General features: G+C 48.2%; 1 protein-coding gene across 9 annotated transcripts in view; it reads left to right on the forward strand.

Moving 5' to 3' along the window:
* SLC4A4 (solute carrier family 4 member 4) overlaps positions 1-17,791 on the forward strand; it is a 125,898-nt gene that overhangs the window by 18,629 nt on the left and 89,478 nt on the right. For 7 of the 9 annotated variants that reach the window (XM_039701874.1, XM_039701869.1, XM_039701870.1 and 4 more), the window contains one exon: positions 9,750-9,823. The exons of 1 other annotated variant lie outside the window; for it this stretch is intronic. In XM_039701874.1, the coding sequence (XP_039557808.1) occupies positions 9,750-9,823 (74 nt within the window). Of the gene's footprint in view, positions 1-1,128; positions 1,279-9,749; positions 9,824-17,791 lie in introns of those variants that run through there. One more of the 9 variants, XM_039701877.1, reaches the window with a different exon arrangement.

Consider the following 17,791-nt stretch of genomic DNA (forward strand, 5'->3'; position numbering starts at 1 on the left):
ATCCATAGAGCTATGGCAGCTGTAAATTCCACCTAGCACATCCCAATCAAATCTGCCGTTATTGTGAACCCTTTGTGCCCTGTACTGGATGCCAGAAAGGACTGTCCTGGTTTAACCCCAGCCAGCAACCAAGCGCTGCACCACTGCTTGCTCGCTCCCACGGCTGTAACTACAACATTGGCCAATTCCCATTGGTGAATTGTGTGTTTCCAGCATAAATCCAAACCGTAGCCTCATTCTAGATACTGAAAAGAAAATTAGCTGTACCTCAGGCAGAGCAGCACAGAATGTTATATCCGCCGTGGTTCTTGAGGATGCCTTTGAGTTTTTAGTTCCTAAAGCAGAAGTAGTAACTCTTGCTTTATACAGAGTTCTGGAGGAAGAGGAGAGAGAATGTGGGACCTATAAAATATTTTTTATAGCGCTTGCTCATGTGAAAACACTATTACTTGAAACCCTAATGGGTAAAGGGCTGAATTGTACAGGCACGTGGGAAATCTGAAGAGAACATTTGAGGAGTGCCTGGGAAGTTCATGTTCATGGACCAATGATCTGAGTCAGAAGGAGGCAACTGCCATGCAGCGAGAGGAGCTCATTGCAGTGACAAACTCGTGTAAGTGGCAGTACAGGAGGCTGAGCAGCCTTTCTTTGGTAAGGGAAGATGCAAGTGATCTTAATTTTTGAGGTTTTCTCTCTCCAGAGAAGGATTTTTGTCATAGTCCATTCCTAGAGCAGATGAAATTTTCCAGACCGTGAAAAAAAAGACTAAAGTCTCATTTTCTCTTCCCTTGCAGAAGTCTGCCTGGTCTTTTGTCCAAGCTCAGTAGTCATTATCCTGGTGGTTAGGTTACTTTGGAGGCCCCAGGGCGTCCTGCAGCAGTGCTGCTTATCAGCATTGCTGTGTTCCTACCAGTTTGTCCCACAAGTTGTTCTTCTGGACAGCACTGCTGGGTCACAAGGAAGGAGTTCAGAAGAAGTAGCTGTGAGTACTTTCTGGCAAGAGATGACTTTTCAGCTCTCGGGTTGGTGTTTTCTTCACAGTCTTGTTTTAGGCTGATACAAATAAGTCTGTTTTGAGCTGCCCTTAAATAGATGTCACGTAGAGGACAGTCTTGTTAAAACTTAGGAGTTGCCTGCTCAGCAGTTGGGTTCTGCGCTCTTGGCTGTGGTTGGAGGATACAGTAAACCCAGCTTTAGGGCACTGAGAACCAAATTAAGAGCCTGACTCTCCCATGGAGCAAAATGCCAGTCCAGAAGCAAACACGCTTTGCTGGTGAGGTGGGTTGAACATTGCTAACTGGATTGCCTTTATGCAGGATCATGCGTTGTCTGCTCATGCTGCTCTGCTTTTATGCTGCATCATGTTCGTCGCGCTGGAGCCGCTGTCCTGGTGAAGGAGCCCGCGTCGCTGCTGACTAACGCCGTGAGAACGCGATCATGTGCCCCCGCCTGCCCCGGGCCAGGCCCTTATTAATGACTAATTGGTGTGCAGGGCTGAGCGTAAAGATCACGGGCTCGGCCTGCTCCTCGCTGGCATCACGCGCCCCAGCTGAGGTGTCAAGTGGGTCAGCACGACGCGCTGCTCTCACGGGCTGCGTGCACCGAGGGGCAAGGGGCACCTGAAGGTGATGCTGTGCTCCGTGACCTGTTCCCTTAGAAGTGTACAAAATCCCCCTTTGCTTTCTCTGCAGGCACTGCCAAGTGCGTGGCTGTGTGGATGAGCTCTCTGTGGGAGAGCCCAGTGGCCATGGCAGTGAGGTTCCTTCAGACTGTGCCATATCCCAGTGGCTGCCAGTGCTCTGGAACAGAACTCTGTTTCCTGCCAACCTGCCCCTCTGATACCACGTGGAATTTTGAGGAGGGAAGTTTTCCTGCCTGTAGGTATAATATGTAATATCACTGGTTAGTGATAGCCAGGCACCACGCTTATGGTTGTCCCCAACAGCCTGATGACATCCCTCAGAAGGCACAGGAGATGCTTTCCCAGGAGCAGGAGCACGATCTGCGGCTGTGTGGAAGGGAATTGTCACTTGCAGTTGTGTTTCTGCTTAATGATCCTGGTGGGTATCACTTGTGAGGGACCTGTATCCTGGCTGTGTGGCTTGTGCTGGTGTCATCAGTGTTTTCTTGAGCACTCTTGGGAGACAGATTGGCTACCTGGGTCCGTGCTGCTCTGGGCTGTGACTATCTTCTGACTGGAGCTTAAACTGGTGGAAGTGAGGAAATTCTTTTTTTCACTTCACTCTCAAGTTATTTTATAACTTGTGTTTGCATTTCACTCCCCTCTTTCCTCTTCTGTCAGGAAGCATTTCTTTATCTTCAGTAAGCTTCCATTGGCTTGTGGTTTTGTGGGTTTTTTGGGGTGGTTTTGTGGGTTTTTTTTGTGTTTGGGTATTTTTTTTTTCTTTGGATTTCGGTTGGGTTTTTTAAATTTTTTTTTCTTCACAGTGAAGGCAGGAAGGGCATTTAGTTTGAAATCTGGCTGTTTGCATTCCTGGCTCTCAGGTCTGCATTAGTTTAGAGTGACTATTATTGAATTAGGATTTGATGCATGCACCAGGACCAATGCCAGTGACCTTCCTCAGCAGAGATTTTGTTCTCATCACCCCTAGGAATGGTAACTATAAACTCTTCTGGATGAGCAGTTGGTTTTCAAGTGAGGATGAGGTCCAAAGCCCACAGTTTCTTTTCCCTTGTCTAACATTTTTGAAGTCCTTTCTTTTGCCTGAGTCTTGTGTGTGTGTTGGCATTTGGTTTGGATGGCTTTGACCTTCTGTTTTAGTTTTACAGCTGTGTGCTCTCTCCACACTCCTTTGGAGGTGAACTCAAGTGGTATCAGATCCCTTCTTACTTTGGAGCAACTGCTCCAAGGTGGAAGAATTGCAGTTTTACAGAGACCATCATCTAGTAACCAGGTAGAGTTTGCATAGTTTGGGGAGAAGTGCTCTTTGAGGAGTTCCTGCTTGTGTAACACCGTGCCAGTAGTTAAGCAGATTCCCAAAATGATCCATGTTAAAAATATCCTTTATGCTGGATTATGTTTTTGAAACCAGCATATTGTGAATCCATGTATCACTTCAGAATGCCAAGAACTGGATCAGAAACGCTGTGCCTGCACTCTGGGAAGTGCTGAGAGTGCATTAGCTCCCTTGGCTGCCTCAGATATGTCCAAAATGTTTTATACAACCAGACTTTCTGCCTCTGCCAGCCAGAGCTCAGGTCTGGATTGTGCTGGATCAGGTCTTGCCTGTCCTCCTTGCAGCAGGAAGCCAGCACATGCTCTGTACCCATGTTATCATTAGCGGTCCAGAGATTTATGATGCTTTTAGAGGGGCTTCAGCATCTTGGAGGTGGTTGGTGGGGCAATGTGCAGCTCTAGGAGTTGTGCACTTGACGGTCTGAAGCCTGAGGGAAGGGGAAAGCTTCAGACTGTAGTTACAGAGGTGAAATTAAGCTATGAGCTGGTCTCACACCTTTTGTGTGATATGATGTGATGTGATTGCTATGGAGCGTTTTCCCCACCAAAGCAGTCACGGGAGAGGAGAAGTGCAGGAGCTAGCTGCTTGCTGGGAAGCCGGGACTGAGTGTGCTGGGTTGTTTTCCCTGGAGAAAAGCAGCCCTGGGTGAGTGGTGCCAGTGGTGTGCTGCCCCACCCCTCACTGTACACACTGCCTGTTCCTTTACTCAGTGGGAAATAGACTTAAACCCAGCACCGCCCAGCCCAGATAACTCTTTGCTTTTAGACACAGGACCAAGCTGCCCACTCTAACATCCTCATTCGTAGTTGGGAATTTGCCTCAGGATCAGGTTTCCCATGCCTTGCTTTTGGAGGTTCCAGGTGAGCAGTATGCAGCAAATGCTGGAAGTTTCCTGCAGTTGCTGTTTCTTTGTCCAGGTTTCTCTGTAGGTGTATCCAGACCTCCTGTACTTTGAAAATTGTGTGCTAAGCTGATGTAAAATACACACTTGAAACGTTACTCTGCTTCTTAGCCCGTGGTACCTGCTCCTGTGTGTGACGCAGCACACTTAGTCACAGATTCCTCAAAAAGAGCTCTTAGAGGAGGCTGGAACCAGCAGCAGCTATTGTATAAACCAGCATTGGTTTCAAGTAGACACACGGTCAAGTAAGAAGTTGCCTCTCAGGCATAAAACTGTAACAAAAAAATTGCAGGACATGACATTGTCACGGTAATAAATAGCCAAAAATAGATCAGATGCCACAGGCTGGCTTGAAATAATAATTTGTAGGAAAAATCCACTACTGCTTATGGGTTTAAAACCTGATGCCACTCTGCCTCCAGAGTAAGCTTTCTTTGTGATTTCTATTTCATCCCTTCCAGAAAACAAAGCTATGAAAATGTCTGGTTTATGTTATCCTCAAACAGATACATTCATAATATTTGCAGTCCAGAATCACTTCTTCCTGTGGATGCATCTCATTTGATTCCATCCTCCAAAGCTCCTGCCAAAGCTCAAGCTCGAATCCCTTACAGGGTGTCTCTGTAGCTTTCCTGGCTGTAGCTCCATTAAATACAGCAGATGGATGTGGGATGTGTCAGGAGCAGGTCCTCGGCAGCAGAGGCTCACCCTGTCCTGGAGAGGGCCTTGCACTGGGATCCTGCAGTTCTCAAATGAAGCTGGAGTGCAAGGCAGCCTTCTTCTTGCAGAGTCCCCAGCTGAAGAGGCAGCTGACTTTATCAGTTTTTATAGTCGTGTCATTTTATGGTAAGTCATGTAATGACAATGAGGCAAAGGCTTCAACTGTTACACCTGCCCAGGCATCCAGTGGCAGTGTTCCCTTTATATTTCCTTGTGTTTTGATAGTGTTACTTTATTGTTTGTGCAGAAGAAAGCTGTAACTTCATTCACTCCTAATTGCTTTTCCTGGTAGTTGCTTCATTTTTGGAACACATCCAGCTTCAAGAGTTCTTCTGAAGTTGTCGGAGATCAAAATTGAAATCCAGTTGATGGAACTTATTTTGCCATCATGAATTCAAATGGTTTTTATCTTGGTTTCAGGAAGGTGCTCTCACTGACTTCACCTGTGAGTTGAGATAAAACATTTAGAGTTCCTGACGTTCCAGTCTGTAAGAGTTTTGAAAACAAGATTTAGTCAAGAACTGAGACTCCTATTTAAATCCTGTCACGGGACTTAATTTCAATCCCTGAGAACACCTCCGTAGAGGGAAACATTTTACCTAATGAGGTGACTTGATTGGCAATTTATTTGGTTTATAAATATTACGGCGCAAGTTCTTTGTGTGCGAAGCAGAGGGTTCTGTCCTGCTTTGCTCCGGGTGAGTACAGCCTTTTGCTGAGAAAGCTTGTAAATAAATGCTGCTTTAGAGCTGACAGGGGAAAATGCATCCAGGATAAATTTGGCAACATGTTCCAAAAGTGCATCAACCAGGCTGTGCTGAGTATAGTCAGAAGATCTTCTTTTGTGTGTGATAGAGCCCATATGCAAGTATGTGAGAAAACCAGAGCACATCAGGGCCCTAAAAAGGAATTGGTCACATTAGCTCTGTTTATTCATGCATTTGTGTATGGGCTGTGGGAGCATCAGCTGGGACCAAGTCTCCTTCCTGGTTTCCTGTTTACTTGTTCACTACAATGGCAGTGTCTGAATGCTTCACAGGTTGCAGAGAGAAGGGATAGTGTTATCTCTGTCTTCCCCCAGCCCTGTGACAGAAGCAGCCTGTTTGGCTTGCTGACTCATTGCAGGCATCGAACCTGGGTGGCTTGGTGAGGGCACTGGGTGTCGCTGGCAGGGAAGCCTTTGGTGGCTCTTCTCACTGCTCAGGTCCAGGTCCCCTCTCTGGGAGCCTTCAGGTCTGGCTGATCCATCTGTAGTTGAAGGCTGGATGGTGCTGGTTGTCACAAGTAGTGCTGGTTACACCTGTGGGGAGCCGTGTGGGGTTGTGGATGTTTCCTACCTGAACAGGTCTCTCCTTTTGTATTTGGGGGTATGTGGCAGTGTCGCATTGGGTGCCGTGTGTGGCGGCTGGGCAGGCGGCCCTGGGCCGGGAGCCCTGCTGCTTCTGTGTGAGCGGCGCTGCTCCCTCCGCCCTCAGCCCTTGACCTACTGCGCGCCCCGGCTCGCTGGGCTGCTCCTCAGTGGGACTTTCTCACGGCTCTGTGTTACGCCGCTCCAGTTACGGAACTGGCTCCGTTTCTTTTTCCTTGTGCAGTTCAGAGTTTGCTGGGGTTTCTTCCTGGTTGCAAAAGCCGTTGGAAATGGGCAGAATCGTAAAAGCTTATCAGTGAGCAGGAACTCTCCCCTCTGGCTCCCCAGCTCTGTTAGGCATTTATTCACTCCGCCGACTTGTGACTCCGCGCAACATCTCGTGTTGCCACATCAGTCCTTTTTATTTACACCAAACAGCACTTTCCCTCTCTCCTGCCCTCGCTGTTCCAAGTTTGGCAGCTCTGGAGCCGAGCAGCCGGGCGGTGGCAGCACTCCATCTCCCGGGGGAGCTGGCGGCTGGCCGGCACCCGGAGCTGCGCTGGGATCGCTCACTCCGAGCGTACCCGCGGTGCTTTGCCTGGAGGATGCGGTGGGAGTGTTTGCTGCTGCAGCCAGCGACCCGCAGGAAGAATTCGTGTTGTGATGAGCAGAACAGATGCTGGCAGATGAGCGCAGCCATTAGCAAGTCCGGGATCCCTGCTAGTACTAAATTGGTCTTGTTCTTCCCGAGTAGCTGGGCAGAATATTCCTGTGAACTGTATCTGCCGGCGCTTTGCAGGCAGAGCAGAGTTGCTGCTGGCCGTGTGTGACTCTTGTTCAAATCCTATTGACACATAACATCATTTCTAAAAATGTTTGGCACTGATCTAATCATAGGCCCAGAGAGGCCGGTTACTCAAGCAGTTCATGTTTTTTTCACTGGAGCGTATTCTGTCAGACCTGAAAATAGAAGCCCGGTATTTTTTAATTGTTTTTTTTAGGTTTGTTTCCAAAATGTTGCAGCAGCAGTCATGAGGATGTGGATCTAGACAAGAAATGCCTGAAAACCCCTTTACCTTCCAACAAGGAGTTGGTAAACCGGCTTAACTGAAGGCACATTTCTCTTCAGAGGCCCTAAAATTTTTTCCATGCTTTCTTCTCTCCAGTCCATGTGTGTCTTTCATGGGATAGTGGCCTTGCTGCAGTGCTTCACCAACAGGAATCTTCCCTGAAGACTCAAGGGAAGATTTTCTTGTTGTTCTAGATCACTATTTTTTTTCTTCTTAATTTCTGCAGCTCCCATTTCGTGGTATTTGAAAAATTCCAGGAGGCTGAAATAATTTCCCCATGCAAATTGGTAAAGGATGTTTTCTTGCTAGATTTTGGCCCACAGAAATCCTGTGATAATCTGAGAAGGGCAGAAAAGACCAAGTCAAGGGAGGTGGTGCTTGGAGTCTAATCACTAAACTCCTGTGGATTAGAGCCGGGGCACTGTGCCAAGGCTATCCAAGCTCTATTCCTGGCCCTTTAAACCCCCCAGTTCCTTCAGATACATGTTTCAGGGAAAGCATCAGCCTTGCTGGTCAGTTTTCCAGCCCTCTGGAGCTAAAAAAGCATGGCTGTTAAATGTGATAAACCCATTTCAGGCTGGCATGGTGATGTTCCTGGGAAGGTGCGGGCCATTCCCACTGCTGTGGATGCTCAGCACTGGCAGAGTGATGCTTGGGAGGATGTTCTGCTGTCATGGGGAGGATGAGCAGACATTCACCCAGGGAGATGGCAGCTGGTGAATTCTCAGCATTGTATCCCTTGCAGGCAGTGGAAATTGCTCCCATCCTTTGCCTTTCTCTGCTTTGCCATGCTGCTGCTTCTCAGTTGCTCCATGCCTCGGCTGATGCTGCCTAGGCTGGAGGAGCTGGCCTTGGCACACAATGTTAGGCAGAGCTGGGGGACACACAGGTGTGTTACACACCTTCAGGGAAGGGAGCTGAATGCCAGTGTAAGGACAGACTTTACAGGGGAATAAAGCTCCTGTAGTTTGTGTTTGGTCTGGAAATCCAGTCCCATCTGTTCCAGATGTTTCCAGTTGAGCTTATAGCAAGGAGCTACTGTGCTGCTTTATAGGAAAAAATAATTAAAAAAATATGGGGTTGTGTCTTTACAATCACTGCAAACAGGCAAGAGTATCCATGGGATATGTTTCCTTCTGTTGCCTTAGAAAAGACGCATAAATAGCCTTAAATAATTTAATGGAGAGCTGAAGCTTTCAGGGGAGGCTGAGTGCTGGCTTGGAGCACGTCCCAGCCCTTTGCACCCGGCAGCAGCTGCTTGGGGAATGGCACCTTTCCTAGCTCAGGGAAATTTCTGCTTCAAATCCTCAGGCTCCTGGAGTTCAGGCAGAAGCAGCCTGTGTGAAGGAGGAGCTGGCTAAAGCTGTGGAGGACAACTTGGCAGAGGTGGGAGAGTGGCTACTGAGGTACTGCTTTTGTGAAATGGGACTTGGTACTTCCTTTTGTGGCCGAGTCTTATTTTTTATCTTCTAGTTAGGTAGCCAGGCATTGGCATGCAAGGTAGACACCCTAAGGCATTCTGGACTCTTGGTATTCATCTCTTCAGTGTTTCCTGAATTTGAATATTCCATTAAGATAATCTGCAGGTGTTTGCTGCTACTGCTCTCAGAGGATCTTGAATGGAAGCAATATGGATGGGAAGAAGTTTTGAAGGCCTTGTCTCACTCTGAACTGAGTTTGTCCCTATTCCCCTGAGGAATATAAGGAAAATAGGTTGTTTTATGCCTGATTTTTGGTATGAAAACAAGTGACCAGCTTGGTCTCAGCTGTATTAGGATAGAAAGCTCCCATGGCGACTGCCCAGTAGTGAGCAGCAAATGTGTACTTAGCTTCTAAGGAGATTATTTAACACAGTTCCAATTTTGTTTATTATTATTTTATTATTTTTGTATTTGCTTGTCAAGAGTGGATTTGCAGATGTAGCCTCGAAACGCAGGCAGGGTCTGATTTTGTGGGGGAACCACAGCAGCAGGAGTCCTGGGTGGCTCTGCAGAAGCACGGCGATGGCAGAAGTGTGGAATTAGGAGTCTCTGCTGTCCGCAGAGGCAGATCAGAGGTGGAGAGAAAAGGGGAGGGGAAGGACAGCAGTCACTAAAACCCTTCCCCAAATGGATGAATGAATGGGTGACACACATAAATGACTGCTGTGATGATCTGACTTACTGTAGCTCGGTCTCGGGATAATCCTCATATGTCAGATTTCTGTAAGGCCAACATGTGACACAAAGCCGGGCTCCCAGCAGACAAGTGTGCTGTGCTGCTCTTAGGGGCTGTGCTCGGAGCCCGTGGCCCTGTGGGGTGTGCCCGCTCCCCTCCCTGCGCCGCTCGCTCGGCTGGGCATCAGAGGCAAACTGCGATCCCACCAGCTCTCACAGACAGCCCCAAGCCTGCCTGCGTGGCTGTGCTTTTTGGAGAAAAGAGGAGGGGGGGAAAAAGCCAGACACAGGAAACAGGAAAGCCCCCAAAGACTTGTAGCTGGGATTACCTTGTTCACACCTGTCACCACTGATGTCCTGTCAAGGTCAGAATCGGAGCTACGTGAGGCCAGCTTAAAGCAAACGCCGTGTGAAAGGAGCTCTATGAAGGAACAGCAGGCACTGGAAGGAGGACTGGAGTGCCCACAGGAACATGAACAACAGCTTGCAAGTTAACCTGCCCAGGACTTGGGCTGGTTCAAACAGCTCACTCCAGGAGAAGTCTGAGCATTCCTTTTTTCTTTTCTATTACTATAGGATGGAGGACGAGGCAGTACTGGATAGAGGGGCTTCCTTCCTTAAACATGTATGTGATGAAGAAGAAGTGGAAGGTAAGAGACCCGGACTGCTGGGGAGGAAGGGTGCCTTTGCTTTGGTGTTTTACGTAGGACGGGTACAGTCAGAGGGCAGTGAACCAGGATGCCTTTGGTTTGCCGAGCACTTGGACCTAAAATTGACTGAGACATGGGTAGGCTTGGTCGGGTGGAAGTGACTTTTTAGAGAAATCCTCTGTTTCAGTTTGGGAGCGAATGTTGTTGCGCGCTGCTGGCACACGCTTCCACCTCCCCCAAAGTCCTGTTTGCTGTGCTTTGCATAATGGCTGGGAAGCACCAGAGCTGTTTGCTTTGCTTTCCTCTGTGAATAGAGTTTTGCAGTGCTTGCCTATCAGCGCTGCAGTGGTGAGCCTGGAAATGTGGAGGCAGGTGGAGAAGCCAAGTGGGAAAACCAGCAGAATGTGTACCAAGTGTCAGGGTGGACTTAAGGCAGGAAGTGAACGTTTGCCTGGGTTATCCTTTGTGCTCAGGAGGTATAAAGAGAAGGGTTTTCCCCTGAAGAAGAACTTTTTAACAGAGAAAACAGTTTGCTCACTTTGTAGGGAAACAGTAGGCTCCCTTGGAAGTGTTTCTGTTTTCTCTCTAACTAAAAATGTTGTGAAATCGCAAAGGTAAAAGGAATTTAAAAGCGTTTCCTTCAAGTTTCTTCCTGGAAAGTTATGAAGCTGATAGGAGTGAGTTAATGGCAGCAAATTCTCTTTTTCTTGTTTTCTGAGGATTGATTGTCTGTGGGCTTGATAAACTAGTGGGGGAGAAGAAGGAGAGAAGGATAGGGTAGGACTTTACCTAGAAGGGAGAGGATTTCACCTTGCAGAACTATCCTTCCCCTCCTGACTTCAGGATATAATTTTATTCTAACTTCTTTATTTGCAAACAAATGCCTGTGGCTTTTCGACTGAAAATGTGTTGAAAGGTGTAGAGTTACAGCCATGTCATTGTCACCAGTAATGGACAGGAAAGGATCCAGCAGTAGGACAGGAAATAGTCTCCAAAAAGAGGAGTTAGAACACTTCCAGCAAACCGAGCCAATCCTTTCCACCAAAAAGCCTGTGTTTTCTTCCTGTTTGGAATGAAGTAATCTGTGCTCAGCCACTATAAATCATCGTATTGGGTTTAATGAGGCTGTTTGCTGTCTGCAGGGTCAGGTTTGTATTAGCCTTTTGCTTGTGGAATAATTGGCACTTTGGCACAGCAGAAACATTTGAGAAGGCAGAGAGAGGATTTTTTTTATGTTTTACTGTCTTAAATGTTGCTGTGTGCTGTTTTGTGGTGTAAGGGCCACGTTGTGATGCTGCAGGAGTATAGTACAAGTGGTGGTTGGTGATGAGCGCAGGAGGGTCCTTCTGACTGTCTGCAGGGGATGTGGTTACTGCCTGCAGTACTGTTTGTGGCTGTGGTGTGTTGCTATCCTTTGTTCTGATGTGGATATCCTCATGGGGTTTAGCTGGGCTAGCAGAGCGGTTGCAGCTCATCTCGCGGGGGGAATGAGGAGCGGAGGTGAAACAAGTGCTTCTAATTGTACTCGACAGGCCTCTGGAGCTGGAGCTGCTGGGCCGAGCCTCCGGAGAGCCCCGGAGCTGTCAGCCAGCTCATTCCCTCGGGGCTGCTGAAGGCAGCGCCGTGATTCCTGCCAGGCTCCTGGGAGCAACCCAGCTAAATCACCCAGGATCCAAGGCTGAGGCATCTGCCAGGGTCACAGGGCACGTGTGGTGCATGAGTGGGTCGGCCAGGGAGCCGCTGCTCAGCTGCTCTGCTCTGTGCACAGTGGGACAGCCTGGAATTCTTGGCGTGCCTGGCAATCTGGAGCACTGCAGCAGTGCCTGTGAGCATTAAAGGCTTTGGCACTTTGGAGAGATCTTATTTATCTCCATGTTTCCAGCCTCAATCTCTGTGTGTCTTCAGCTACCTCTGTCTCTCCACAGTGATGTGTGTGTGTATCCAGTGTGTGCCCCAGGTGCAGTCATGGGCTGCATGTGTGGGATCAACTGAACTCTCACAGAGTGGTTGTGATTGGAACTGATCTCCAATTCCAGCCCCCTGCCATGGACAGGGACACCTTCCACTCCAAGGCTCCAAGGTCTGTCCAACAGTTCCAGGAATGGGGCAGCCACAGCTTCTCTGGGCACCCTGTGCCAGGGCCTCCCCACCCTCACAGGGAAGAATTTCCTCCCAGTATCTAATCTAACCTAACCCTGCCTTCTGTCAGCTTAAGATCCAGTGGAAGTGCTAAGATGTCAGGTTGCAGACCTTTGGCTGGCACTTGGTGCAGATGCTTTTAAGTCCCTGTTAGGTTCCTGCACTTACAGTGGGGTGTTTAAAAGGAGGCGAGTGTTTGTCAAGAGAGTTAATTTCACTGAAATTGAGTGGAGAGGAGATTGTTTCTTTTCCTTCTGTGAGGAGAAGGGGAGCTGTAACCTTTATCAGAAGAGATAGGGCAGTAGAACTCAGGGATTCCCTGGCAGCAAGAGTTAGCAGGAGAGAATAGGAAACTGTCCAGCAGATGATTATAATATGCCTTGGAACCAGGCTGCTTTTGCTGTTTTTAAGTTGCTTTGAATTCAAAGAGATGAAGACAAAATTTTGAAGGTGTTGGTTTGAGCATCCCTCTTTGGAGTGTTCTTCAGGAGAAGAGAGGAGCATGGCTCGCTGTGTCAGTGATGTCCACACGTTATGTCTGTGGGATGGAGATAGCAACTCCAACCACATCACCCACCAATTTGATTATGTAGTGCTGTGGGGGAGAGGGAAGGACTTGGCTTTTTAAGGAGGGGTAAAAAAGGGCATTTCTGGTCAGGAAGGCATTGAGACATTTTCAGGGTGGGACAATTGTCCCTTGTGCCCTTGCTGAGTAAATGTAGTGTTAACAGAAACTGTACATACCTGACAGAGGTATGTCCCTTGGGCTTGCTTCCAGGGATTGTTTAGTCCGTCCCTCAGGTGGCACCTCACCCTGGTCCTACACTGGAATGTGTTGCTGTGATATCAGCTGTTGACATTTGGAAATTACTCCACTGCAGCTCCTCCCTGCTGCCTGGATCCACGAGAGGGCTCGGTGGTGGATTCGGTGCATGTTAGTTAGGAGGAGTTGCTTGGCTGGAAGTGCCCAGAAACGTGACCTGGCGAGCCAGTGGGGTTTGCCCGAGTCTAGGGCAGAGCATGAAGGAAAGCAAGTACAAGTTGGCTTTCCTGGGGGAAATCAGGGAGAGGCACTGCCCTGAGCTGTGTGAGAGGACCCTTCCCATTCATTTAGAGCACTGCACGTTCCTTTCCTTGAAGGTAACGCTGGGCTGCTGTAATGCCCCTGTGAGGAGTGCTGGTATGTGTGACATAAACAGATTACTTAATAACCGATTTTGCAAGAGGGGAAAAGTAAAGCTCCACCTTATCCTGAGAGATAAGGTATTCTTGGCTCTCTAAGTGGAACTTCCCCCGGGCTCACTGCCACCTTGACTCTGTGGTGGGGTGGAGGATGCTGGATTTGAAGTCTGATGACTCCACTGCAAAGCCTGAGGAGCGCCCCAGCTCCATGTTTTAGGGAATGGGGAGCAGCATACCTGTCCTGCCTTCCAAACGATGGGCAAGCTAAGGGTTTTCTATAGCACCTCTCAGTCCTGCTGTGGGAGTGAATTCAGGAGAATATGCTGTTAGGGGAAACTTTTCCTGAGTCCAGTTGTCGTTTTGGCATTTACTCTGCAGAGTGCTCTGCAGAGAGGCTAACCCAGGGATTTTGTAACAATGTTCCATAACTACTTGTTCCATTTTAGCACTTTCCTCCTCCTTGCTTTCTATTCTGGATCCGGTTGTGTCATTGCACTTTGCTGGTAGAAAGCTGTGTGATGCCATAAGCCCAAGGTTAGTCCTTGATGGTTGGATCAGTGAGGGGAGAGGTTAAAAGGGCAGAGCTAACTGTGAACATCTTTACCTGTATTAACAGCAGGCTGGTGGTGGGAGAAATGAGCTGTATTTGCCCATATACTTGGATTTCTTTTTCTCCTCTCACCCCTGCCCTCTGTTTTTGATCCGTGACTGTAAGCAGACCCTCCTCCATTTTCAGAAGTAACCAGATGCCCTGTTTCATATCCACGTCTTTATTGCTTCTGAAATAAATGTGATTAAAAAATTAATCGGGTAAAATCTGATCACAGAATGTGCTCATTTATGTTCTTCGGTGCCTTTAATTTATATGTAGAAGCAAGCCAGGCTGTGTTTTGGTTCAGTAAAACTGAACTGGGCTTTACTCCTGCAAAACCAAACTCAGAGGACTGAGGCAGTGCCTTTGTGCTTTCTTTCCAAACAGCAGCTGGCACAACTTCCCTCTGAGGGTGCTGAGACCCTGGCACAGGTTACCCAGAGAAGCTGTGGCTGCCCCTGGATCCCTGGGAGTGTCCAAGGCCACGTTGGACAGGGCCTGGAGCAACCTGGGCTAGTGGAAGTGTCCATGCCCATGGCAGGGGCTGGAACTTTAAGGAGCTTTAAGGTCCCTTCAACCCTGACCATTCTGTGATTCTGTGAACTTGGGAATGGCAGGTGGAATTTGGAACCCAGTGCTGCCCCCACACAGCTAAGTAAAAACAAGACAGGTAGTTAGATCTTCCCAGCTTTGAAACACCCTGATGAAAGATTTCAGGTCTCCAGATTCTTTCCTTTCCAGCTTTAATTTCCCATGGCACTTTTCAGGAGAGTGCTTACCCTTGGCATTGTCCAGCAGGTCATTGCATGGACTCTCATTCTGGTCAGTGCTGCTGTCCTTGCTCTGCTGTCAGCAATCAGCATTGGCTCTGAGGGTGCTGGCTGGGCTGAGGATGTTTCTGGTGCTCGCCTACTCCATGCTCAGTGAGAAAGGCTGCAGTCTGAGTTCAGAGGCTGATAACTGACTTTACATAAGGCAGCAATAAGCTGGCTGTGCAGGCAGAAGTGGAGAAAACGTTCTAAGAGCAGCTGAGTCAATAGCTGGCATGGTCTGCCCGTGGTGAAGGAACGGTGGTGGTTGCTTTGCAGTGGGGAGAAGTTTTGTGCCAGCATGTGCTGAGCACGAGGTGAAGGAATGTGTTTCCATACCATTCTGACAGTGACTAGTTTTTTCCCAGCTCCAGTCAGTTTAGAATCACAGGATCATTGAAGTTGGAACAGAGCTTTAAGATCATCAAATCCAACTGATTGGAAACTATCATCAGTTCTCTGACCTAACTAGTTTTGTTAGGGCCCATGCCAGCTAGAAAGGTGGCCCTCATATGGCACCTTGCAGCCTTGGATGGGAGCAGCTGCTCTCATTTCAGTCAGGATTCAAGTCTAGGCTTGTTTGACTGTCTGCTCCCATCTTCCTCTACCCAACTGCTCTTTTTTAAGCTATGATAACACTGGATTTAACAGTTCAGCATGGAGATTGAAAATCAGATACAGCCTTTGCTCACTTGTCAGATGTGAGTCCCAGATGTGATTGTGAGCCTTCCTGGATTTTTCCAGGACACTTAAAATGAAAGGTAACCCAGGTCATGTTGCCTGAGCTGTGGCTGGGTAACATGGGTGTGTTGTTCCCTCTCCTACCTGTGATTCTCATACCAGAACTGCCAAAGCTGGGCTTAACCTGGAAACTGGTGCTAGGGCTGTAGCTGGCTGGTTTGAGCATGCTCCCAGCCTTCCTGGAGCCCTGTCCCCTCCTTTCCTTCTGGTGATGTTCCTACTCTGGTAGCAGAACACCAGAGTGAAATAGAGGCTGAGAAAGGGCACTGGGGAAGTGTTGGGGAGCCTGTGTGTGGGGACCTCTGTGTGAGCACTGTTCTGTTTGCAACATGGCCTTCTGACACCTATTTCAGTAAAACTGCAGCCTTGGAATCAAGGCTTGCTTGCAGAGGGCTGGTTTGAGGCTTTTCCCAGAGAATGGAGACAGCTTGGGGTGCCTCAGTCATCATACCGCAGCTCTTACTTCTCTTGGAGCAGGGTTGAAATCCTGCCTGCACCTGTGAGCCTGAGAGTGTCAAGTACAGCTTGGTGCTCAATTCATGCGGTCTTGGTAATTAATGAGATGGAAATAGGGAAAGATTTTCAGCCAAGATCAGTTCTCTTGAGTGGTCATTTGGAGCATTTTGGAAGGGGACATAATTTTAAAGGATGCCAGAAAATCCAAAGGTAGTGTGCTTCCCAAGAGCTAAATCCAACAGTCCAGCACAGATCCCCTTCTCTGCCCTGTTCCTCAGAGCCCTCTGTTCTTCAAGTCTTCTTCAACTCTTCTTTCCATTGAAGCCAAGCAGTTCTGGCCAGATTAGATCAGATCACAGCAGGACAGGTTTGGTGGCTTTTATAACCTCTCACAGCTCCAAAGAAGAGAGAAGGAAAAGCAGCTTACAGGGCTGTGGGTAAGAGTCTCGCAGTGGCTTACATAAAGCTCAGGGAGAATACCTCCACCACATGTTCATTGTTCTGTCTGAACAATGCCTACCCCTTTGTTCACTGCCACCCCCCTGACTGACTTTGTTCCATCTACACAAGCAGGCTTTCTAGGATCCTCAGGAAGAAAGTTGAAGATTTTTAAAAATTTTTTTTTCCTATTTAGATATTTTTTACTTGAATTTATGTGACCTCTGTCTTTTAGAGCCATCCTGTAGCTCAGATCTAACTCACCTGTTACACATGCTTTGCTGGAGTAGCCTCTGACTCTTGTTAGGAATCTGGCTGGTCCAGTCTGGGTCATGGATCATCCGTTTGGAACAGAGGAGTTCCAAAGGAGTTCCTGCAAGCTTTAGGCAAATGGCTAGGTAGATTTCCCTTCTGTCTAACTATAGCTTTGTTACATGGGAATGCTTTAGATCCCATGCTGACTTTTTGAAGATATTCAAGTCCTGGCAGCTTGGTGTAATAGAAGAAGAGAAAAAGGTCTCCAATTTCCACACTGCCTTCCCCTGCACAGCTCATTCCCTGCCCCTCATGGGCTTTTCAGGCAACGACTGCCTGTTGAGAGGTGAAGGGCAGTGATGCAAATATATGACATGATCTTTGCACAAGTTCCCTGGTTGGGTAAGGAGCTCCATGTTCCTTGCTGATGGTGATCCTCACTTGAATCTAAGCCATGAATTTGGGGTTCTTCTATCAGAGCTGGCAGACTGGAAGAGATCTCTAATGTTTCTAATCTTGTTACTTCTCCTTTCATTTTTCTATGGCATAGTAGCTCAGGATTGTCTCTGCTGAAGCCTCTGTTTTATGTTTTGTCCTTTCCTGTCTCTCCCTCATGGCAGGTTCATCTCCTGATGGCATTTATCAGGAGCCATTTATCAGAGGTCTGTGAACCTGCTACTCAGCCTTATGGTTGTTCCCATCGTCTAATGGATTCATGCTGACCCTTTTCCTTGGCAAACTGCCACAGCACAGAAGAATTGGTTAATTGCATACTACTGTTCTTTATAGGAGAAGGATTTGGGTTTGATCTGTCTCCAACTAGTGCATTCAGTTTTGTTCAGATTTCCACAAAGTGCTCGGTGAATCCTTCTGCCTTTTCCCTGACTGTTGGATTTTTACTTGCATGGAAAATCGGTCACTTGAATACCAGCATGTTTTGAAAACCCTGTGGGGACTGTTGGGGGGACTGTGCCTGGGCATTCTGTCTAGAGGACTGATTATGGTTTGTCTTTCCCTGGAGACTCAGTGTCTCTGTCCATGTGCATGAATGGGAGCAGCTTGTGGCTCTTGCACAGTGCTAGGGGAGGTCCTTGTGTTCCTTGTTTCTGCCAAGGTGTGAACAGTTCTCCGGCGTGGGGTGTCCTGCTGGCTGTGCATCCCATCCTGGGGGTGCAGAACAGCTTGTGGCCTGGAAGGGGCAGCTGGTTGTGGTGCAAGTCCTGCCCCTCTGCTGCTGCCAGCACCTGGAAACCCCTCTATAACCAGGTAGAGCTAAGGGCACCCGGCACGTGACGGCGTGGCCTTTTGTTCTTATTTCTTGAGCTGATTTGAAATTAAGCAGGGCTTAGTTTGGGA

The sequence above is a fragment of the Passer montanus genome, unplaced genomic scaffold (assembly GCF_014805655.1).
Source record: "Passer montanus isolate IOZ18808 unplaced genomic scaffold, ASM1480565v1 scaffold150, whole genome shotgun sequence".
Classification (NCBI taxonomy): Eukaryota; Metazoa; Chordata; class Aves; order Passeriformes; family Passeridae; genus Passer; species Passer montanus.